At 33.1% G+C, this 26,166-nt stretch overlaps 2 protein-coding genes across 6 annotated transcripts in view; one reads left to right on the top strand and one right to left on the bottom strand.

Moving 5' to 3' along the window:
* Nucleotides 1-26,166, top strand: part of pio (piopio) — an 80,922-nt gene that overhangs the window by 40,176 nt on the left and 14,580 nt on the right. For all 5 annotated transcript variants that reach the window (XM_036369902.2, XM_036369897.2, XM_014248099.3 and 2 more), the window contains 4 exons: nt 3,468-3,517; nt 7,228-7,276; nt 17,155-17,371; nt 17,491-17,557. In XM_036369902.2, coding sequence (XP_036225795.2) covers nt 3,473-3,517; nt 7,228-7,276; nt 17,155-17,371; nt 17,491-17,557 — 378 coding nt within the window. In that variant the 5' untranslated portion in view covers nt 3,468-3,472. The remainder of the gene's footprint in view (nt 1-3,467; nt 3,518-7,227; nt 7,277-17,154; nt 17,372-17,490; nt 17,558-26,166) is intronic.
* Nucleotides 15,069-16,253, bottom strand: LOC106627821 (apolipoprotein D). The gene is made up of 5 exons (XM_036369904.2): nt 16,099-16,253; nt 15,924-16,038; nt 15,724-15,854; nt 15,419-15,600; nt 15,069-15,362 (listed from the first exon to the last, which is right to left on the bottom strand). Exons 1-5 carry the CDS (start codon nt 16,104-16,106, stop codon nt 15,205-15,207), a joined length of 594 nt encoding a protein of 197 aa, XP_036225797.2. The 5' UTR covers nt 16,107-16,253; the 3' UTR covers nt 15,069-15,204.

The following is a 26,166-nucleotide window of genomic DNA, read 5'->3' as shown; positions in this document are numbered from 1 at the left end:
AAGTAAGCCGATTTAAAGATGATTATATCTGTATTGCATATGGTTTTTGTTGTTAGACGAAAAGAGAAATTTCCATATTTCATATTATGTTGGCACTATTTCTGCAGCAGTTTAAAATACTTCAATGCTGAAATATTTGCATAAACGTGCACTAAACGAAGGCCAGACCGCTAATATTTATTGTGTTAATGTTAAAATTGGCGATGGTTTGAACTGAGGGCATGAAAGATGTGAAGTGGAGGAGTGATGTTTTTTTTGAGTTATATAGGTATATTCTTTGCTGCTTGTTGAAGTGAAGCTTAAGCTTCAATGCTTTAGATAATTTTGTAGCATTATATGGCAGTTTTCTTCCCGAGGAATCCAACCGTCTGAAAACCGAATCGGGAAGATGTTGCTTTCTGCATTAGTAATGTCTTCTTGGCCCTTTACTCCTACATGAACAACGTAAGGGAGATATATATGTGTTTGCCACCTACATTCTATGGAACCATTAAAAACACGGTAAAAGTTTTATTTATCGATATAATCAGCATTTGAGTGGTATAAAGACTTAACGAGAATGGTGAGATCGGAGAAACTTTCATCATACGTTATACAGATAGAACCCTGCTTTTCACGAAAGCAAAGTGAATAAAATTACGCTCGATCGAAATTTTCAAATCAGCTAAAGAGAATAAATTACGTTTCCAAAATCTTCAATGAAATTCATAACGACCTTACTTGTAAAACAGTTCGTGATTTGTTGCCAAAATATATTTAAAAATTAGCATGTTCTGTGGTATAATAGATTATATGGGACAAAAACTGTTGCCAAACTCTGAACAAATTTATTTATTCGCTTTTTCGCAGAAGATATAATAAAATCAGCCATTCCTGCTAAATGTTATAACGAGTACCAATATTAGCTTGACAATATTCTAACTTGAATTTAATTACAAGTCGGGCTTTAACTTTCATGTTGCTTTCGAGAGCTTAACTTACTTAACGGCCGTATGAAATTAATGGAATAATATCTTCCATGTTTATAAAATAGGTAAAGTAGGATACTTTAGAAGATATGAGGGCCTATCCGTGGATGGGATAGTTATGAAAATTATTCGCTATTGAAATGTACGGCTGAAAATGCGCTTTATTGCCAAATCTATCACTATCTGGAACGCTTGAAATACGTTACTAGTTGGAAGGTTTTAAGTCATTATATAGCACACATTATGCTCCCAATACAGTTTCAATTCAGATAATTTTATATTAGTCACCCAGATGTAAACTTTTAAAACTTTTAAATAGACGAATATCCATGCTGAGTCATAAATCCTTCAAACTGACAACAGAATTTAAATAAATTACTACATTCATTTAATGACGATAATATAACTTAATTTATAAGTGCTTTTTATGCACGATTATAAAATTTAATGTTTTTTCTACTTATTATGCTAAAATTTATTGCATAACTCAATTCTATAGATTTCGTTAAAATTTGTACAAAAAACCTTCGTTAAAAATCGTAAAATTTTTACATTTACGATTTATCATCGTTAATGCATTTATTTCCACAGACAGAGTCACAGTCGCTTAATTAAGATTTAAAAATAGTCGCAGCTAATGTTGCAATCACTTGAGATGGCCATTGTGGACCTAGATCAACACTGACGACGCCGCTTGTATTTAAATCCAGCGATTTGCTTTATAATGAGTTTCTTTTTTTTTGGTCGCTTACATATTGTGCTGGTGACATTTTCGTTGTAATTAGACGTGACAAATATCGCATGTGAGAAAATTGTTGGTTTGTTAGGAGATCTACATCTATATAAAATATATGAAGCATTGCGCACCACTTTTGTTTGTCCGAAAATGTTTGTGGTTTTAAGCCGTAGTGGTTTTTGCATGCAATTAATTGACAAATTTTTCTTCTCTTATGTGGCATTTTGCTATGTATCATTTGCTGTCTGTGTTTCATGTTGGCGCTGCTGGTCAATTGTTATTTGCTCTTTGCTGTCATTTACTGGCCTTTGGGCAATTTCGTTTAGTTGCTTCATTGCTTTATTGCACTTTTCTCTACCTCTATTGTACTATTCATCAAATTTGTTTTATTTTTATTTTTTGCTTTGTATTACCTTCGATTTGGGTCAATTGCTTTTGCGCTAATTTATCACCGAGCCACAGAAATTAACAAAAGCCTTTGAATATTTTTTCTTATCAAAAGATTTGATGTCAGCGGGATTTAGTTGGCGGTTGCAAAAACGGTTGTTTGTATGTACGCATGTATGTTTTATTTAACTCAAAATTTTGTTGTTGTTTTCTTATTTGAGAAAATAAATGTGGTAAATAGTAGAGGTTTTTTCTGATTGAATTTTGACAATTTCAAACGACGACCGTTGATGAGCGATGTATCGCAGTATAATCCAAAGACTTTAGCAAAGAACTTTTTTCCGTTTATTTCATAATTTGTGTAATTTCTAGTTAACGAAGTTTCATTAAAGTTTACAATTATTAAAAATATCTGAGTATAGCATATTACAATGTCTGTATATGCAATTAATTTTAATTAATAGTAGTTATAAAAGAACATTAATTACTGACATTTTAGAGATATTAGCTTAATAGATATTTGTATAAAGCGATTCTATATTTTATATTTTATAATTTTTTTTACTTTATATTTTGTATTTTATATTTTATATTTTTGTTATATTTTGCATTTTATATTCCACAATTTTGATTTTGTATTTTGTTGCGCCTTACAAAATACTAATAATCTTTTTTAAACAGTAAAATAATTTTTAGCAACAATAAGCAATTACTTATACATTGTCGAAAAAATGGCGGAAAGATTTAATTTACTCTTAACAAAGCTAAGAAATTAAAAACACATTAACTTCTCAACCACACCCTACCAGCTTAAGACGACTTCTCGTGCCGAAAATACGATTATTTTTAAAGTACTTTGTATAATACGCTTCTTCAATTTTTTTTTATATATATTTTTTCTTTTTTTGGTGTTTTTGCCTCTGCCTGTGTGCTATGCATGAGCTGCCAATTAATTTCGACTAATGCCATAACCACAAAAAGTGTTAATGAGCGGAGGTAAATAGTTATTTTTCATGTATGTGGTCCAAAGTTATATATCGCTTTATTATTGTCTTTGGTTTGTGTCTGCTGGCCATGAAACGGTTATTTGCGAAGCTTAGAAAATAATGCCAAAATTTGGTTTGAGCTGTGATGATGAGAAAATGGTTTTCAAAAATGTATTTGTACCAGAAATCTAATACTTTTTGGTTAAACTACTGCTACGTATTACTTTTTTAGTTTTTAGTTGGTATATTCGTAAGTATATATAAGAATTCAAAAGTAAAATTTCGCTCATACTCAATTTATGCTACCCAAAACAATTTTTAAAAATATAAAATATTATATATATAATTTAAAATAATTTAATATTTTTATTTACTTATATTTTTTTGCAGCAAATATGAAGTCATTCACACAACTTGTCTATGCGGCACTGCAAATAATCGTGAGTATTTTACCTTAAGATATATTTTCGCTTAAATCATAATGCTATTAGAAATCGGCTTATAAAAAAATTTGGAACTACAACCATTTACTGGAAACATACACGAATTATCTTAAAAACAAATCATAAAAGCTTAGTCTCTAGCTTTAATGTTCTTCTTGAACCCAAGTAACCATAAAATGACCAGTGACCCGCAAACAAATTCAAAATCGTCTAATAAAAATATTCAGCACACGAAATTTTTTTTATTTTTTTTATTGCAAGTCATTGTTTATGTGTGTAAATTGTAGTCCGGCAACACCACGCGGTATCATGAAGTTCGTTACCAAGTTCTGTTTGTATTGACCTCAGAGGGTTAATTGATATGTGCCACATATTCCCTCAGACTACCAGCATAATAAAATTTCGCCACCTTCTGTGCAGTTGCAACATTGCATTCGCTCAAATCATTTACAAGCTAGCCATGCACAAATCCACATATGCATATACATCTAAGCTTTTCTATGGGAATCCACACAGAAGCGATATTTTATGAAGTTCCTATACTCATGTGTGTATGCAGAACTTTGTTGCAAAAACAGCTAATTTCCGTAGATTGCAGTAATTTTGGCGAAAGTGCCTATACCGTTAGTTAGCAACGTGGGAATGTAATTTTACACATCTTCCTTATTGCGAATATTCATTGGTGGCTGGTTAATGGTTTTAACTGAAGATTTGCAATTTTTACAATACTTCACTTGCTTGAGTTTTGCATTACGATATTCTTTCTGAAATTCCTGAAAGCTTAACTGCGGTTGTCAGCTTGCGGTAACAAATAGAAAATTAATTATCTAATTTTCAGTCAACACGTTGGTTTTATTTAATGACTATTTTTTAGGTGAGGAGTATTTAAAGGAGTTAAGAGAAATTCACTTTGAGTTAACCCACAAGTAAATTGAAATAATAGTAATTGGCCTTAACTAGACTGAAACTAGGCCTAAAGTGTTACATAGTAGTGGTTTTCAAGAGAGAATGGTTTTGTTAAACTTCGTTCAGATTTTTATTTTATTATACCTTGATACTTTATGCAGTCACGAAGTTTGTAACGCCCAGAAGGAAAGGTCGGATACACTGTAAAGTACATATATACCACATATAAATGATCAGCGTGACGAACTGAGTCGATTTAGCCATATATGTCTATCTGTCTGTCTGTCTGTATATATCTCAGCTATTGAAATATCGATCTGAAATTTCGCACATGCCCTTTTCTCTCCAAGAAGCTGCTCATTTCGGAAACCGTCGATATCGGACCACTGTAGGATTAGCTGTCATACAAATTGAGCGATCAAAATTAAATTCTTGTATGGAAACTTGTGTATGTGTGAAGGGTATTATAGCTTCGGTGCAAATGAAGTTAACGTTTTTTCTTGTATTTAATTACAATATATTTGGACTTTGACTAGAAAATAAAGAGGAAATTAGATGATATATATATCTGTAAATATAAATATTTAATTTTTGCTTTCCCATTTAGGTAAATATTTTTCACTATTTTGTGACGCTACTATAACTGTTCATGAGATGTGATACTATTTTGTTATTTTTAATTTTATAATTTTTTATATTTTTTATGAATTATGCTTCAGTTAATAAATAAAGACCGCTTGTGGTTGTTGAGCAGTGCTACTTGCATCATTATTATAAAAACAAGTGTTTATGAAATGCATTTGCAAATGAAGAAATGAAAAGAAAATAAAATATAGTTAAATCTTACGTCACATTTATACGTGTCTTTTAAAAGCTTTCCCACAATTGAGTCATTTTTTTTATTAAATGAAATGTTTTACAGGCTAATGTGTGACAGTTTCTGTTAAGATATATAATATAAGGTTGGCCGTTGTTTACCTTCCGCTTTTTTGCTCTTCATTCAATGCTTTATAAAAAGTGTTACAGTAATCGGATTTAGTTAAAATATGAGCCGTTTTGTTCGATGATCTGTTTCCATCTAGACGGCAACTTCATAATACCTTCCTCGTAGAAGCCCCCCTCCTTATTTGCGAAGAATTCGGACAGCCACTTTTCACAAGCCTCTTTTGAGTTCAACTTCACACCACCAAGGGCATTCGCCATGGACAGGAACAGGTGGTAATCTCTTGGCGCTACGTCCGGGCTATATGGTGGATGCGATAAAACCTCCCATCCGAGCTCCCGTAGCTTCTGACGAGTCATCAACGAAGTGTGTGGAACACTTGTCCTGGTGGAACACTACACCCTTCCTGTTGGCCAATTCTGGACGCTTCTGGTCGATCGCCTGCTTCAAGCGGTCCAGTTGTTCGCAGTAGATGGTAGAATTAAGCGTCTGGCCATATGGGAGCAGCTCATAGTGGATGATTCCCTTCCAATCCCACCAAACACACAGCAAAACCTTCCTGGCCGTCAATCCCGGCTTGGCCACTGTTTGGGACGATTCATCGGCCTTCGACCACGACCGTTTTCCCTTGAATGGGACGAGTTCGTTCCGTTTCAGCAGCATATCGCAGGCGTTGATTCGGTCCAGAAGGTTTTTTTGCGTCAAATTATGCGGCACCCAAACATCAAACTTTTTTTGTATCCAGCCTTCTGCAGATGGTTCAAAATGGTTTGGTGACTAACTCCCATCTCCTGGGCGATGTCACGAGATGCCATATGCCTGTCTAACTCGATGTATTCCATGATTTTATCGGTATTTGTCGTCACAGGTCTTCCGCCGGCTGGCTTATCCATGGTGTCGTTTTCACCGGCTCTGAATCGTCGAAACCATTCCTCCGCGGTTCGAAGTGATAGAGTACCATCCCCCAAAACAGCATTAATCTCACGGAACGTTTCTCTAGCGGATTTGCCTTTAACGAAGGAAAACTTTAAAATAGCGCGAATTTCGGCGTTAGTGAACTCCATGTTTACACGTCTATAACTGTTGAACGCAATATCCAAACTAATCATGCATAGCGTTGTTTTGTAGGTTATGTCAAGACCATTCAAATTATGTATGTAGTGTTGCCAGATACGAGCTCTGTAGCGCTTTGTACATAGCCGCGAAATTCAAAAGACAAAAAAGCGGAAAGGAGATATTTGACAACTTTATAGTAAGCTTCTACAAAATCCTAATCTTAGTAATCAAGTAAAGTAAAAATTAATCAAATTTTCTCAATGGCCAAAAAATAATGAGAAAATATTATGAAAAATACCCTACCTCTATCAATTGTTCATGAATATCACGGACATAAACAACTAGACCCCTTGCAATATTCAAAATTATTTTCTGTCACCTGTCAGCTTTCCGCACAAAATTACTATTTGCGTGACATGGTTATATTGTCAATTGCTGAGGTTTGACTTAACAATGAGAGGAAACAAGAAACTGGCAATATTTTCTGAACCCGCTATATTCTTTGGAATGAATTAAATTCAAACAGATAATAATTTGATCTTGTATGTGTAAGTATACATGTATATGTATTCTATTATGATCTGCAACTAATTACAGTTCAACCGCGTTAGGCTTTCTAAATAAGTTGTAGCATTCAAAAACCACCATAGTGGGTAACTGGAGTTAGGATCTTTTGTATACTTATATATAAAATAAATTCCAATTTATTATTCATTTTAAAAGTAACCACGACATTATATGGTAGTTAATATGTATTTTTATAAACAATAAAATAATGACTTCTATTTTCTCTAATTTCCAGACAATCGCCACTTTGGTCACACATGGTGCACAAATTCCAACAGCAACGAGTAAGTTAATTATTTTAGAAATGCAAATGATAATTTTACTGTATGAATACCGCAGAGAAAAATAACAATAAGTGAATCAATTGATTAACCATTAACACAAATTGAATGGAGAATTTGTGTTTTGAGTGCGCAATCGCAAAGAGTTTTATAGTACACACAAATGTAATTATTGTATGCATAAACTTATATATTTATTGTGATTGGAATTAATAAAAAAATAATTAGAGCTGCTGATAGATAATTATAGGAAATGAAAGGCGAACGGTTTAGTGACTTACATAAATATTTGTTTATATAGAAAGAAGTCAACTTAAATGCGTGGATTTCATTAATTAATTTCTAAAAATATTAAGAAATATTTATGGTAGTTTGAAATATTTTTCTCTTTAAAAAATAAATCGAAGAAATAATTGTAAATGTTTAAATTTTCCTATTTGAAGTTCAGGAAAAGATTTAAAAGAAAATCGGCAAAAGATTTTGCTGCGCTGTCAACATCTTCTGCAACTCAATTACTGACAGATCTTTTAAAGGTGAAACTGGAACAAACTGATAACAGACAAAAGTCTTCAGTTTTATTGCAAGATATTCCAAAAATATTCTATACTCTAGTGATAAGAGTAGTTCTCTTTCAAAACTCTCTCATTTATCATTCCTTGTCAAGCAGACAGTGTACTCGAATTAGTTTCGTTTTCTGAAGTCACCACTCTTTCGATTGTTACGTTTCAGTTGTGTTATCTTACGTTTTCCAAAACATAATTATGTGTTCCATTTCCGGTTGATCGAGGTTTCTATCATGAGAATCGAGTATATCAGTGTTGCACAAAAGTGTTTTCTAAAATAACTACAAAAGTTTATTTATTAAAAATTAAGTCCTTTAAGCTTTAAACCCTCACAATGGTTAAACAAGTAAAAACAGAGAAATAAAGAGAGAGGGAGAGTGACTAGAGAATTAAAAAAAGTGAGAGGGAGCTGGAGAAGGAAAAGTCGCATGTTATCTCCAAATACTTCTCTGCAAAGGTGGAGATTGCCTGTCAATTGTTTGAAAAAAGTTCTCAAGTTCCAAAGTTGATACCACTTCTTCTCCCTGCATTGAGTTTTCATTTAATAACGGGAATACTGCGATAGCTGCGACTTACCACATCTTTAAAGTGTTGAATATGATGAATTTCAGTAAAATATCCAGCTAAAGACATTAGCTTCGCTGTTTTCTGATATATTATATAAATCAATTTAGTTCGGAAGGAAATGGACTTTACGAGAAGGAAGTCAGTATATGACTAATCGAGGTCTGATGATTTTTTTTCTTAATATATATAACAAAATATTAAGTAAATTTAGGTCAGATACTAAATTTTTTTCGGCCTAATTGTAAAAATATTAGTTATTCGCTTGGTAAAAAAATTAAATTGCAAGATAAAAAAAGATTAAAAAATCGCAAAAAATATGCAACAAACAAAGTTCATTTTAGCTGTTGTTGCGATCGCAAATAAAATTATAGCAATAACGAGCGTAAAAATGCACACAGCTGACTTCAACCGGCATGAATTTACTTTAGTTGCGGCGCATGAAAGTGAATGTGTGGACGGCACAAAAAAAAAGCTAACGAAAAGCAAAAACAATTCAAAACTTGTTAAGTAAAAATTTATTCGAAATACATGGCAATTGTATATGAAGTAGACAAAAACGCCGCTTAACGGTAGCGGCTGTTTACAGGTTTGTCTGTGTAATGAGTTTGTGAAAAAAATGCAAACATATTTTTTTACTTTTTTTTCACATTTCATTGCTTATTCCATTGCATATTTTTGAAGTTTTTTATATTTTTGAAATAAAATTTTGTATCTCTTTGCCGACATCGTCTTAATATGATTTCAATTATGCCCAACCGCCGGGTTTTGTTTTCGGGGTGTTTTACTTTGTCACCCACACAATCCCAGTGGATCATGTTATACCGAAAAATTGATTTGCCTTTGTGGCTTTCACTATTTCGCAATATCGCATTGTTTTTAATATTTGACCGCTGTCACATAGTTACATGCCACTGCAATATGCTCGCACATGCGCCGATACTTGTGAGCTTATTTACTTGTTGGCATTAGCAAATTGTGGCAAATTTCATTTCGTAAAAACAGTTTGGAAATGAATTATTGTTAGTTGAATTGTTGCTATTGCACAGTTGCGATAACATTTGTCATATTGCTGTCCCAATGACAAACGCTTTGTTGCCAAATGTTGGTGTGTACACAAACACTCTCACTAAGTTGCTTGAATATTGTTTATTGTAGATAAGAAATTAGGATAGCACTGCTCGTAATTAGGTTAAGGATAATTAGGTGCAATATTGTGGTTTGAAGTACAAATGTAGTATGTGTATTTGTATATATGTATATATATATATATATATGTATATGCTCATAGATTGGAATTGGAAAACTCTTCACAAATAACGAATTTTTCATACAAGAACGTGATTTACATCGTTCAGTTTGTATGACAGCTATATGATATAGGTTTCCGATATCGGCAATTCCGACAAATGAGCAAACTCTTGGGATGAAAAGAGAGAAAATATCAGTTTTGCATAAATAAGTCTTTTAAACTTAAATGCTTTCTTAATGGTACAATTAATAGAAATAGGAGGAGATAGTGTTAGGGAAGTATAAGAAAAACAGAGGGAGATGCGAGAAACGTTTGTAACACTTTTTTTTATTTTTTATTCATTTCCTGTTATCGATTACCTAGTATCTATGATCCATTACTTAAACCGAAAGTTCAAATATATGAGGCTGGGAAATCATACGAAGAGACTTTAAATTAAAAATTAGTTAAATATTTTAGGGCTAATTAAATATTTTTGTCAGACGTAAGACCTTTAGAATTTTTTCCTTAAAGGTACGTCGAACTCTAACCATAATTTTGAAACGGTCTTACTACTTATTGAAAAAGACTAAATCTGAGCAAGATACTACAAATTACATATTATATTTACGTTCCATAAATCGGTAGTTTAAGGAAGCGGAAATCTTTAATTAACAAATTCTTGTGACTAGCCCACCAAAAACATATATACCTATATATTAGAAAATATATATATTAGAAAATGTAAAACAAAAATGTCTATCGAAAGCATTCCGAATTTCGTAATATTGTGGAATAGAATAGATATGCCAAAAGTAAAGTAGTTAGATTCTACACCAGGAACACCAGAACATTTATGTAACCATCTTATCAAATTTGACCAGAACTGGCTAATATAAACTGCGCGCACAAACGCACCAATCAGGCTATGGACTCGTCGAAAATATTGCAGACGTGTTTTGGTGCTTTGAGTGGCACATAGCATTCAGTAAAGGTCGTGAAGTTATCGAAAACTTAACTCCTCCGAGTCGTCCATCCACCTCTGTAAAAGACGATAACAACTAAAAATTAAAGAAATAATGCTTGAAAATCGTTGTGTTGACAACAGAGAAATAACAGAGGGTCTCAACATCCCTTATGGATCGACTCAATACATTTTGGTTAATGTTTCGGTTATAAAGCTTGTCTTTTAGTATGAGTCTAGTACTAAAAGAATCAAAACAAAAACGACGTCGAGTACAGGTTGCAAACGAGCTGCTTGACAACGTAGTTTAGGACCCTACAACTACATTCATCAAACGTATCTTTACTGATGATAATACGTGTGTTTATGAATATGACGTCGAAACTGTTGAACAATCTAGCGAATGGCGCTGCAAAAATCAGTCGCAATCCAAAATTCGCTGAACACACTGAAGGCCGTTCCAGACGAAGCTTATAACAAGTGTATAGAAAATTGGATTAATCGGTCGCATGCTGGTACTGACTCAAAAGGAGTCTATTTTGAAGACGATAATAATTTATTTTTGTTATCAAAATACGTGAAAATTAAGGTTTTTTTGTCATCCCGGGTCAAATTTGATCAGATGGTGTACAAAAAATGAAAATAAAATAAAAATTCCATGTATCCGCTTGCACTAAGAATTTTCAGCTTAATACTTGAATTATTCCGTTTACTACTTTTCTAAATACTACATAAGTAATTAAGTTAAGACAGAAAAGCTAGTGCTATATATATTCAACTCATTCTACAGAGGCTTATGCTGTCAAATAATACTAAGCTTTTTTTATAGTCTTAACACCAATAGTCTACAACTAAACTTAACCCAACCTAACCTAACCTCAACTTGCAGCTTTACATTGTTGATTAGCATGAAATTATAAAATTTATTGCAACTAATACTTTTAACAGCAGGATTTAGATTCCAAAAGAATAGTAAGAGAAATGCCAATTTTATAAATACATATCTATACATATACATATGTACATACACACTATGTTAAAGGTATATGAAAAGTCGTGTGTGAAAAGTCTCTATTCAGCAAATACTAAAAATTCGCTTTGGTCATCGGATTAAGCGGAGTTAAATTCATGTTGCTATGAGCTTAGAGATACATATGTATTTATATACGTAGACTTATGCATGTGTACAATACAAACACATACACATAGCATATGCATGCACACGGTAGTGCGCTTACAGCTTTGGCTGCGTTTATGGTTAATAAACTTAATCAGTCTAAAGAAATTGCAGAATTATAAAGTGGATAGCTGAAAAAAGTATAACATGTGGCATGCAACTTGCTGAGTTGCCGCATATAATTTTAAAGTCATGTAATACCACAACTTCAACGCGTGCAACACGCTGCTGGCGGACTTGGCAATGTGGCGGCACTGTGTATGTGTGTGTAAGCAGCTGGGCGGCGAACATAGAAGGCGCTTGCCTGCGCTGGGATGCTGTGTTGCCATTTTTATGACATCACAAAACTTGCTGACGGCTGCAAATGCAACTGCCACAGCGCCTGCGCCTTCGTCTGCTCGTTTGTCTGCTTCTGCGCCTTAGTCGGTGTCGCCGCAATGAACTGCCGTGTGCGGATAAAGCAATTCGTTAGGGCGTGCGCATGAAAAAAGCGCTAGAAAAGCAGTTATGTCGGTTAGAAACTAGAAAACTGGCGACCATGAAGAGCATGAACTTGCAACTATAGAATAGATTTAACTTGTAGCGTCGCCTTCGGTGTGGCAAGGTGGGGGAAATGCAACAAAGCAGCTATGCGCAGAATTCGCAATAGAAGATGTTGCAGTAGGCTGGCTCGGTTACTCGCCACAACGGCTGTGGCAGCTGTAAACGCCAGCTGTGGCCTGCACATAGAAGCGCTTGAAAGGCATTGCACTTTGGGTGCAAAAATAAAAAGGGTTCAGTGAACTTGACAACGGCATTTGTGGCAGCAATGCTGAAATATGGGCACACATACATATATACCTACTTACATAGTCTATGTGATTGTGTGGCTTACGGACCATGCTTGCATCAGGCCGGAAGCATTAGTGGCGTAGTCAGCGTTAGATGTTGGTAGTTTATTTGAATCGGTGGCAATAAGCAATCCGTGGGTCTTCATAGTGCAACGGTATTGACCGGCAGTAAGGCTATATACGTGTGTTAGGCAAATGGTGATGTCTGTCTAATGGATGTTGTTATTTATGTGCATCCTAAATTGCCACTTTTATTAGTCGTTAGTATAAAAATTATGTACAATTTGTCTTGTTGCATGTTTGGATGGCTTGTAGTGCGAAAACTGTCATATACCATATGTATAATATTTTTATGTTGTTTGAAAATCCGATGTGTGATATGATCGATATTAAGGAAAATATATAATTACAAAGTTTTCTGATGTTTAAGCTCTGAGCTTTTTTAGAGCTTTCAATTAAGCTTCGAATACTAAAAATGAGGGCTTTTCGAAGGCAGATATGGGCGACATATAGAATAAAAAATACCAATATATATTTGTTTTTAAGCTTTGAGCTTTTTCCGAGCTTTCAGTTAACCTTCAGTTACCAAAAATTAGAGATGGTCAAGGATCTTTATGGTAAATTTTTAGGAAATGCAGTAAATGCGAAGTTTTTTGCTGCTGTTGCTTTGAGCTTTTTCCAAGCTTTCAGTTATGCCCCACATATATGTAGTAAGAGTGGTTTCCTTAATTGAATATAAAGCTTCGAAGGTATTAAGACTACTCTGAGTGACTGATTTACATTTGTGATTCTTTTCAAGCCAAAAAATTTACTTGTTACTTAGTTCTTGCACTACATTTAACTGCAAACCTCTGTGTACAAATTTATTACACACAACTGTTACGCAATTTCATATATATGAACTAATATTATTTGTCGAACCTTTACCATGCCAAAGGTGTTGGGCAAAGGCGGCACTTCGCTACCACGATAATTGCCGAACCGCAACGGGTGTGCGACCGGCTGAGCGACTCAAATGTTGTGCAACAGGAAATCAGCAATAACTTAACCGCAGTTGCAACAAATCAAAAGGTTCTACTTCTAGCATCATGGCTTCACGAGTGGGTTCAAAGAACTTTCTTGGCCCACACAGTTATGCCATTTGTGGCATGCCATTGCGAGTGATACCTTCTCGTTCAGTGTTTGTTGTTGTTGTGATTATTTGTAGCTGTTTTTTTTTGTTTAAAGCTCAACAAACATGCATCTTTTCCTGGCAACTCACCTTTGGTTGCTTCTATATGATTGTGTCTGGCGGCTTCGGTATTTGTTTCTGTCGCATCTTACAAACGCTAATCTCGGTGATCTTTTGCCATTGCAAGTCTTGCTGGAGTCTTTTTTGTGTGCTGGCTGTGTACCTTAAATTGCCGCAATGTGTCGCAGTTGGCATGCCATAACAAGCTCAGCTGCTTCTCAGCTAAGCTTCTTCTCCTTCTTTTTCTACCATGTACTCTAGTCTTATTTGCTTCCGCGTTTCTGCATGCGCAATTCTTCGGTTTTCGAGTTCCTTCAACTTGTGTCTCTACTTTTGACTTGTCTCAATGTCATGAACGCTGTAGTCGTTACCAACTGTGGATGCACCTTTAAATTTATTTTTGCATAGGTACATACCATATACAAGTACATACTGTCATATATATTTATGTACAGATAAACTCGCATGCTTTAACTAGGTGTCTGCGAGTGATTTTGTAATGCATTATTTCTGTTTCTACAGATGTCACATACCATGAATCACTGAATAAACAAATTGAGGTTAGGTTCAAGTTTACGGTAATTAATTAAGTGAATAAATATTTGGAAGTAGTCTTGTTGACAGTTTGAAAAACTATGTTCTTCGTGATAATAGCGATTGAAGCGAAATAGTTAAGAGCGTCCAATAATCAGTCCCGTATATAATTTGAATGGCTCTGAAGGAGAATTTTACCCGATTTAAGTCAAGTATATAAGCAAAGCTATCGCTTGTTTGAAATGTCTATCGTGAGGACGTTATAATAGATCATGTAATGATCAAACAAACATTATATATTACTAGATGTTGGTGAAAAATTCATTATATGATTCATTCATTATATGATTCGATACTCAATATTAAATTTGAAGCTGAATTTAGAACTTTCTCCGCTCGGAAGCTCATCAAAAGAGTTGTGGTGTTAAACCTAAATGTTTTTTTTATTATGAAGTTAAGCTAAGAAGTTTTTCACTCACAACGGCTAATCTCGGCCTCAGCATCGGATTTATAGTTCAGTTTATTAAATCCGTGATTAGAGCCTGCGTATTTGAGGTTATAATTTCTAGGCGTTCTGATACAGAAATTATGTGTAGGACTAAATTTATGTTACCTAAGTAAATTTCTTTAGACATATTGTCCTAAAATCGTTTGTTATATATTCTAAGCGGCTTTTCACTATACTAAAAAGTACAAACAAATTTGTATTCGAATTTCACTTTATCGATTTATTTGACTTACATTTTTTATATGTACATATAATAATGCCATTATAATATGTATTACACGTTCGAAAATTTAGGCCAATTTAATTTTAAAGTCACATGCTCCAGGCCTTTATGCGCAATTGTCACCAGCGGAAGCAGCTTGACACCCACTTTGGTCGGTGATAACCAATTGATTAAGGGAAATACCGTTCGAAGTCAGGACATTTTCAGCTCTCGCGATAAGTTCGGCAGATGGTATTCGCTCACGGGTCAAGATCCAAACAATTACTGTGAACAAAAGAATATGGATAAAAGTTAAAGAAAATAAATATAGGAGTACGTACAGCTATGTGAATCGTCCTGTGTCGGTTGGCAGGAGTAAACAACGCTGTAGTTATTGTAGTCGGTGGACAAAACCCAATAATTGCTTGAAACATTAAAGGCAGGGCTGACAGCGAAGGTAACTAGCAATTTAGCATTCTCGACCACCACGGCATAGCCATCAATATCAGTGGTTTGATTGGTGCTAAATAGTGGAGAAATATATGAATTGAAAAAAAAATTTAGAAAAAGATACCTAGTAGGCGTAATAGTTACAAGTTAGCAACGAATTGGGTATAAAATTTATACCTAAATAAATGTTACTCACGCTTCGTTGATCATGCTGTTCACCACACCCACTTGACTATTATTCCTGAGCGTATATTCAGCCTTTATACATTTACCATTAGCCTCGAAGAATGCAGGATATTTGGCATATTCATACCATGTGCCCAAATACTGCAATGCCCATGGAATAAAATTGAGGAATTTCTTTACTAAAATATATTTTTACGAGTAACTACTTACCGCAGCCACATCGAAATTGGGTTGTACTTGCACATTACACGGACAAGCACCGCTAAATTGCACTTGTGCTTGAGCGATGCCGAAGAGCGCCAAGGTGACGATTGTTAGAATAGTTCTGAAAATATGAAAAATTAAATAGTAATAGTTTTATCTTTGGACATTTTTCGCCACTTACTTTTGCATACTGACAACTGTGGTGTTCTGTTTACAATGTGAGAATAATGTTTAATTTGCGCTGACACTAGCCTTTTTATAGCAACGAATTGACTATTTTCTCGTTGCTAACGATGCTCATGCCTATGTTTGAAAGGCACAGTGTACTATAATGGGCGAAACTTTGTTGTAAAAATTTGTTATTTTTAATTTTTAATTTTTGTGACTTTTAACTTGTTTTAATATTTATCAATTGTTGTAGATTAACTATTTTTAATAAATAATATATAACCTTTTTAATAATGTTTAAGATTTAAGTAAATTTTTTAATATTTGTTATTATGTTGTTATGTTAAATCAATATTAAAAATAAATTTTTAGTTTTTTTTTAAATTTATTTTAATTAATTATATCATAATTTAATTTTTTTTTAATTTAAAGAATTAATATTAATTTTTTATCTTTTATTTTCTACATAAAAACAATTGACAACCATTGTAAAAAAACATGTGAGACAATAATTTTATAATTTTTTTTATATATTATATTAAATTTCTTACTTTTTTTCGTAAAAATCTATCAAAACACTAAAATATTATCTAATAATTATCATTCACTACCCCACTGCATTTGCACTCATTGCATCTTATCTCTGCTATTATTTATCGTACTTTCAAATCGTATACATCCGATGTAACAAAAACATTGTTTGAGTGCAAATTATTTTTGTCTATTTGATAGTATATCGCTATGTGCAGAAAAAATATATGTTTTTTAAACTAACGGTGTGTTTTTGCTTGTATCAATTTTTGCAATGAAATTTTTCTATAGTACAAATATTTTCTGTTTGATGGTTTTACTAATTTTAGTTATTAAATTATTCATATCTAAAGAATAGAAGTGTGTTTTAAAAAATTAATTTAATTTAATAAAAATATTTTAGAAATTTATTTTAAACTGTTTGTATATTTTTTAAATTTCTTAATACACACTTACTTAAATAATACACACTTACTTAAAACACACATTCTAACACCCTGTGATAAAATAATATATATTTTTTTTTAATTTCTTGCAGAAGAAGCCCTGTCAGAATTGGACGCCACCGCAGAAGCGTCCGATTCCATCTCCACAGCGAAATCCAGCATTGAACCCACAGTGCGAATAAAATGTTTAAGCGGTTCCATGTTGATAACCATCAAAGATGCACCGTTAAATCATGAGACTGGCCTCTTTAGTGGCATGATTTATCCTAAGGGGCTGTCGAAGAACTCGACATGTCTTACCGAGTATAGGTGAGTGAAGTGTTCTTAGAATTAGAGTAGTTAAACTGTTTTTTCTCTCAAAAAAGTGTAATAAATGTGGAATAACAAAACATATTATATGTTTTCTAAGAAATTATTTCTATTTTTAGGGATCATGATGGCCCATTGAGATACAAGTTACCGTTACGCAGTTGTAATACCATGCCACAAGAAACGGTAAGTGGAGAATATTGAATAAAACATGTACGAATTAAAAAATTTGTGGCTAGTCATCACTTAGCGAAGGGTTGCCTAAAGCAAATATTATTTTCTGAAATTCGCAACCATTTTAATGAAGTCTACTTTCTTATTATTCAATTATATATGAATGAACTGTTGTTAAGGGTCGCCGAACTTTTTATATAATCACTTGTTATGGTTTAAAAATAGTTTTTTTTTAATAACTATAAAAATACATAATTTATGATTACTAAAATTTATTCTTTGTTTAGGGGTGCCATATAGTAAATTAAATCACAATTTTAGAAAAAAATTTGGTGAAAACAGCTAACTTTAGTAATTTTTCTCATATTTAAGCATTAAAATTTGAATAAAGAAACCTCTAAGAATTATCAAATAAATATTAATTTGTTTTTGCGCTACGCGTTTGTTTTTAATATTTTATTATAGATAAATCTGTAGCACTCTAATTGCATTTACATTTTTTTTAATAGCAAATTATGTAATTTATTGATAATCAAACAACATGATTACTTAACTTGCAGCATCATTATTGCTTTCTCATTGTGTTATATTTGTTATCTTATCAAATGCGCGCGCTACATGAAATATTTGTTTGTATATGAAACGCCTAATTCTTTTCGTTTTCATTTCGCTACTTTCTTTGCACATAACACAGTAATTATATTTGATAAAAATCTACAAAGGAAATATCAAGTGAATAGTTTATCTTTGATTTTGTTAACATATTTGTTTTTACACTTACCTAATTGCCAATAAGTCACTGTCTCCTATCACTTGCACTTTGCTTCACACGAGAATATTGTCTGCTATGCGTTATGTACTTAAATTTGAGACTATGCGATTGTGATTCATTTAGTTACATTCTCAATTAAGCATGAATTTCCAATATTCTGACAAACAGTATATTCATACTGAAATCAGTATATTCATCACATTGGAGGTCGGTAAAGTTAAGAGCACCTATCACCACTTGATATTTTAACTAACTTTAATGAGATATCTTCTTCGCCAGTCGATGTATGAGGACTGGAGTGATGTATACTCTTACTTTCTATTACTATTTGAGAGATATTTAGATATATTCAGACTATTTTAGATACGAATTATCACAAGTAAGATACGCTATTTGTATTAAATTTAAAATTTTACTTAAAACTTGATACTTTCCAGTGTAAGAGACATTTTGCTGAGCGATTTGATTAATATAAATCCTCAAAACACATTTAGAACGTGGCTGTGCTGTTATTAGATACTATTTCTAAAAAGTAATAAAAATAACCTTCAGTATTCCGTTTTCTTTTTGTAATAATATGTGTCATTGACCCCTTTATTTTCTATGCTGTAATATATATTTTTTTCGTTTGAATGCCATAATTATGGTAAACTATCATGCATCCACTGTACATACTGCATACTTATATAGTATAAGCATAAGCGAGCTCTTTATGGCTAACAGAGCTTCCAACAATTACTTAATTACCAGTAGGTTCTATGGTATACGTACATATGCTACACACAGTGATGCGACATTTGCAGTGTCAGTGACTTTGACCTTCATTGATTAAACTTGAACTCTTTGTCATACTAAGAGAGAGAGATAGAGAGAGAGTTCACAGAACGTTAAAAGCAATAGAGGCCACAGATTGGCTAAAAAAATTGTAATTAATTGTGGGTAAGATTTTATGTCAACAATGGAACGGAGTGGTGTGAGGGTGTGTTTACATACAAACATATTATAATGAACTGACTTGACTTTTGAGTAGCACAAGATGTAAATCTAAAGTTGTAGCCTCCTCGGCGATCTGTGAGTTAATGTGGGTATTATTATATGCCTTTCGTAGTTACAACAACATATGTTTACCGTAATTAAATTGTAATTATAGTAAGCATGCGAAAAATCTCAAGCTGAAACTGTTTACTATAGTTAGTGTTGATAACAACAACAGCAACAACATTAGCTAACTTTAACAAAATCTAACATGGCCAAAGCAATAACTAACGGCACACCATGAACTTGATGGCAAGAGTCAGCACCTTCACATGCGCATGCGCCGCTTCGTCAACTCATTGACTCGGCTGACTTGCGTTGACTAGATGCTGACAAGGAAGTTAACTTGACTTTTGTGACGTCGAAAGCATAGCTATGTAAAACCGTGCAAAAGTTAATTACTTTCAACCACAAAGTACTTAAAATAATAGCTTGTGGAAGGAGAAAGATAGAGTTGATGGGAAGAGAGAGTAGTAGATGAAATCGTTTTAAGTTTACTTAGCTCTTTATTAAGCCACTTTACCTACCTACCTACCTAGCTCTTTATTATGCGATGTGTCTCTCTATACATATATATATATATTATGATTACATTATATATATATATGGTATACATGACATACGTAATATATTGTATAAAATATATGTATACGCGTATATAAGATTATGTAATCGTTGCTTTAAATATAATTTAAATTTACTATTTGACATATAAAAGAGTCTAAAATAAACAAACTTTACCTTTCCGGTTTGGCTTGAATCTTTTCAAGCACGCTTGAGAATTTTGATGAGCGATATATTTTTATAGAGACTTTATAGGAGCTATAAACTCAAAATATTTTTTTTCAGCTTTTTTCCTTCAGCAGCATAAATATATTCATTGATACAATTTATTTTGATTTTACAAATTTAATTAAATCTCTCCACAATTTGACCCAAAATTAAGGTTTGGTGAGTTTTACTGAAGAATATTTTAATATAAGTTGTAGTACAAAGAAATTCATTATTTTTGCATCAAATTGAATTAATCATCCGATTTAGGTGAAATATGCGCTGCTTTGTTTAATAACTTCTAACCTTCTTCCTTGTAGGGGCAGTCGATTTTCACAAGTTTCTCATGAAGCAAACTTTTCACCACAAAAATCATTTGCCATAAACAAAAACAGGTAGTAATCACTCGGTGGATACATAAGAACCTCTCAACTAAGATCCCGGAGTTTATAGCGAGCCACTATCAATGTGTGTGGCCTGGCGCTGTCCTGATGGAACACAGTGCCTCTCTCATTGGCCAAAGCTGGTCGCTTTTGGTCGTTTGCTCTCTTGTGGCGGTCCAGTTGTTGACAATACAAGTCCAAATTAAGAGTTTGGCCGTAAGGGAGCAGATTATTCCCTGCCGATCCCACTAAATATATGCCAAACCTTCTTGACCGTCAATCTTGACTTGGTCACCATTTACGCCGGCACAACGCGATTCGACTATGGCCGTTTTCCGTTAACGTTGTTGTAAGTGATCCACTTTTCATCAGCAGTAATCCTCCGTTTCAGAAATTTATCGATTGTGTTGTTCTTTAGCAGCAATTCGCAGATGGAAGTTCGGTTCATGAGTTTTTTTTGCGTTAAATCATGTGGCACCTATGCATTGAGCTTCGTTTTATATTCACCCTTATTTAAACGGTTTCAAATGATGACAATGCTAATGGTCGAACTCGATGATTCGATATTTAATAGATATTTTCTACAAAGGGTCTCTATATCATGGTGCACGGTATGGAAACAACTTATTCCCTACGTAGTGGAGAACAACGATTACATGGTACAGTTATAATAGTAACGACGGTGATCTTTAGCGGGTCGATTCTTATACAGGAGGTAGCTTCAACATTTTTTGAGTGTCGCTTACAAAAATGACTGCTAGATGATTTTAATGGGTTCTTGAATGCTATTCGTAAAGACCGTACCAAAAAGTCGTGAAAGTTTTGAGTCGTGAGACCCAAAAAACTACTAGCTTCACAAAGCATTTACCTTTGAGATCGTTTTTCGGAAAAAAAAAAATAATCTTAGACCGTCGAAATTTAGAGTATATACCGTGGATGATGAAATTTTTTATATAACTCAACTATAATATAACATTTATGTCGTATTAAAATATATGAAATTTGGGACTTACATATCCATTCACCTGTTGCATGCCACCAACTAAGCACGGCACACATTCACTTATGTAAACACTATCTTTTATATACATACTTGCGCCTAATGACTCAGGCGGAAAGTTGTCCACCAGTTAAGTTATACTATAAGAAAGTAAATATTCAGATAGCTGTTTATTTCTACACTAAATTTAATGATGAGCTCATCAGTAATGGACAGTCATTCGAGTGTGCCGCCGCCAATTTCATTAGGCGAAGTAAAGCTTAAATCAACGGCGTCGGCGACACAAATGACCATAGCAAAAAAGGCAACAACAATAAAATAAACTTATAGTCATAACAGCACAAAAAATGTGAAAAATAACAGGCAACAACAAAATGACACCTTTTGAGGCGCAAGCCAAGCTTAGGAATACTCGCCAGCACTTATGTGACCACATACATACATATGTACATTGGTATTATATATATGCGCATATATGGCTAATTGATTTTTCCTGAATTTTTACCGTCACGCTGTCAACTTCAATCAATTGTGTGCCAAAAAATGCATAAAACAACAAAAAAAATTATTGCTTGCCAGTTATCGCCTCTAATGCATTGTGACTTTTGTTGCGCATGCGCATTAGCTGCAAGTGAGTACGCAAATATTTGCGTGCCGTGCACATTTCCTGCACTAAAAGTGTGGTAAGCAAACCGAAGTGGTTCGGATTTTATTGACTTTTTCTATTTTTGCGTTTCTTCTTCTCCACCAGCGTCGGTTCTTACGCGCCGGTTTCACCTTCATATTTTTTATTCACATGTTTTGAAATATGCAAAGGAATACATCAATTTACATATATGTATTTACATATTCTTATATTTGTGTTTAGTTTTTGGCATGTTAGTTCGAAACTTCGAAAAAAATGAAAATTGTTTAAGTGCAATAAGTATGCATGGCGGCGAGTAGAGTAAATATTTAGCATCTCAACGCTGGTTGGCAAACACATCGTGTGTCATTCAAGTGTGAAGGACGCTATAAATTATTTGCTTTGGCCATCGCATGGAAAAAGACGGAAAAAAAATATAAAAAAACGTCAAAATTGATTTTAATCGAAAGCGATTGAACGTGAAGGCGTGTTTGTGCATTTTGGTTATATTTCGGTATTTTCTTGCGGATATAAGTATAAATCTAGTGTTTCGGATTACCTACATACATGACAATATAAACGAGGGTTTGCATGCGAAACTAGTTTCAAAATTACATAATAATAAAATTAAAAATGTTGACCGAATAACACCATACCATACCATCTGATCACAACTGATCCCGACTGATAAACAAAACTACGTTTTTCCGTATTTTAATACAAATATTTGTTTTCGTCTTCAAAATAAGCTCAATTTGAGCCAATATGAGGATGCCAAAGCTAAACCCAATATTGTATACACTTGTTATAAGCCTCGTGTGATAAATTTTGGTTCCTCATCTGCGTTGGCAAGCAACTCTTTTGCGATCCCTACTTGAAGTTTTTTTTTTTATTAATTTTGGACTTTTGATAAGATTATAGCATTAACACATCAACCAGAACTCAATACATTAACCAAAATACTTGTACTTGTATGTTAAGTTAATCTGTAAGACATGTTGAGATCTTCTGCTATCTCTCTGATGCCAATACGTCGATTTTCAAGCACTGTTTCCTTAACTTTTTCGATATTATCGTCATTTACAGAGGGAATGGACGACTTTCATGTGGCCAGTTTTCGATATTTTCACGACCTCAACTTAATGACTCCCAAAAATACTATTGGAAATACAAAATTTCAAGCGACCTCATTTTTAAATTTTTTCAATGGTAAAAGTATAGAAAACTTTTCGCTAATTGAATTATGGCGATCAAATTTCACATAATTATAAAAAATTAGTACCATTCTAAGACAAACTTGTTCATCTATTTTTATTATCGGTTTTCACGCTAATTTATATAGATCAGCCAGAGTAAAATTGATTAGATCTTATTTGTCCTTTCATCAAGTAAGTTTCATAAATGTGTAGAAAGGGTAATGAAAGCATTATATGCTGTTAAACACTACTATCTAATACGGAGTATACCAAAAAAAATTTCTTTAACTTGTCTTTATTAGTCAGTTTACCTTAGCATACACAAAACCTTAAACTCGAGTTTATGTCGAAAAGTGAATGCATTATACAATATGAGGATATGTTTATGTTTTGATTGCGGTAACATAATTTTTCAACAGAATTTTCTTGAATCGTCAGCCGATTCTCAAGTCAAACATTTCAGTATTTAATGTAAAATATTTAATCGTAATAAAGTGAATATAAATAGCTAGCTTCATTGATATCTTCAACTATCATCGTGCATTAAATTCAACTGTATCGTATAACTTTCTGGCTTAAAATTTATATATGTTGAGAAGAGTCTAGAACTCAAACATCGCGAGCAGAGAAGTAGCGAATAGAAGTAGGCTACTTTTTCGTTATGGCAATATATTTAACTTAGATCAGTTCCTTGTTCGATTACGCACTCTCTAAAGCCTTGCTTTCAGCATAATTAGTTCCAACAATTAGAAATTTGTTTAATTTTTATTCCATTTTACTTTTTATGTTATAGAAATACATATTTTGCTACCTGGGTAAAAACAAAAAATATACCCTTACACTATATTTTATACTCGTACTCGACATTTCATTTGAGAACTTAATAAAAATTGAAACAGTAGAAATCGATTCGTTTCATTTCTTTTATATCCCATTTCACGCTAAATCACGATATGCTGCAATGAACACAAGTGATATTACTTAGTCCAATGTGTAGATATTCACAGACACATAAAGAGTAGTATAAATATAGTATATTTATACAAAAAATTCTTTAACGCCTTCATAGGTAGCACACAAAATTTGAAGTAAATAAACATGTAAAAGCAAGTTGTCTTCTCTCACTCAGAAAAAAGAAAACAAAAGTTGACGAAGAGTGCAAGAAGGCAGCATGATGCATAAGCGGAAGGGCCGACAGAGCATGATACATACACATGTACACATGTATAAATGTTTAGTTGGCATGTGTAGAAAAATTTGGTGACAACGATGTGTCGATGTAACCATTTGACCGTGAAAAATGCCGAAAAAACGCAGCTGAGGTAATAATAATGAATGCTGAAGGCTAAATAATTAACACCTACACGCTATGACATGGCGTGTTGGAGCAGAAGTAATGTACGGTTATGAAAGGAATGCGTGAACAGTCTTGCATGATTCATCTTCTCTTAGTTTTTCATACCCTCAACAGCATATAATAAGTTTGCCGCGAAGTTTGTAACACCCAGAAGGAAACGTTGGAGACCCTATAAAATATACTTGTATACATAAATGATTAGCATGATAAGCTGAGTTGATTTAGCCATATCCGTTTGTCCAGCCGTCTATCTGTATATATACAAACTAGTCCCTCAGTTTTCCAAATATCGATCTGAAATTTTGCACCTGTCTTTTTCTCACTAAGAAGCTGCTCATTTGTCGGAACTGCCGATATCGGACTACTATAGCATATAGCTGCCATATAAACTGAACAATCGGAATCAAGTACTTGCAAGGAGCCTATGTATTTGTGAAGGGTATTATAGCTTCGGTGCAACCGAAGTTAACATTTTTTCTTGTTTTCTTTTACTTTTATCTCTTCGAGTTAAACTTTGAGAATATTCATTTGTGTTTGTATGCACTTGCTATTAGTATTTGTCAAACTTATTAATGTGGGCGATAGCACTATGTGATATTTTCTTGGGAACTCAACAGGTTTTTAAGTAAGAATAAATGTTTACTGATAAAATAACTATTTTGTTTTTCAACAGTACTTGTTGTTGTTTTTTGAATTAATTTCTTAAGTATAGTAATTTTTCATGTATTCGGCACTTTTTAAAAATCTTTTAGGGACACTTGTATGTTACTTCTAACTTTTTGGCTGCAGCAAATACTACCTAAGTTTGCAGCTTAAGTCTTTAATATTAATGTCTTGCAGCTTGACAAACTTGCCTAGGACAGTGTATATTAAAAGTAGTGAAAATAGAAATATACTTTATTATCATATATGAGTATATGTATGAGTATTAAAAATAATTAATAATAAATTCACAATATAAAAACAATAAAGGTGGCAACACATATTATATTATATAATTTGTGATTAATAATTTAGAGTTTTGTTGTGTTTCGAGGGATTTTGTGTAACATATTTCTTAAATGAATATGTTTTCATTTAAGTTTAAATGAATATTAAATTAATAGCGAAATTATTTCTAAAAAAATATTATATGTATATGTATTTCTCCATTGCAAATCATGCACTCTCTGTAATTTATATACATTCTATACGTATATATATATTAAATTGTATTTCGGTATACATTTTAATACCATCAGCACTATTTCGAGTTTGGTACAAACAAATATTTTCGCTTTTTTTTAGATAATCTTTCATAGATTTTAAATTTAGTACTTTTTATATTTTTTACCCCATAAAACTTTCTTATATATTTAGATACTTTAGAAAAAATAAATATATATATAAATTTCCTGTACGTGTTGTTGGAAGTGAACTCCTTCTAAACGGCTAGACCGATTCTGATGAAATTTGTTGTGTATATTCAAGGGAGTTTAAAAA

Source organism: Bactrocera oleae, chromosome 4, assembly GCF_042242935.1.
Source record: "Bactrocera oleae isolate idBacOlea1 chromosome 4, idBacOlea1, whole genome shotgun sequence".
Taxonomy (NCBI): domain Eukaryota; kingdom Metazoa; phylum Arthropoda; class Insecta; order Diptera; family Tephritidae; genus Bactrocera; species Bactrocera oleae.
This window is presented reverse-complemented; position numbering and strand designations above follow the sequence as displayed.

What these genes read in the sequence shown, in the direction of transcription:
- LOC106627821 (XM_036369904.2), bottom strand. An exon ending in CCAATTTCGATGTGGCTGCG is followed by an intron (nt 15,855 to 15,923) that starts GTAAGTAGTTAC and finishes TGGGCATTGCAG; the next exon opens with TATTTGGGCACATGGTATGA. An exon ending in AACAGCATGATCAACGAAGC is followed by an intron (nt 15,601 to 15,723) that starts GTGAGTAACATT and finishes TCCACTATTTAG; the next exon opens with CACCAATCAAACCACTGATA.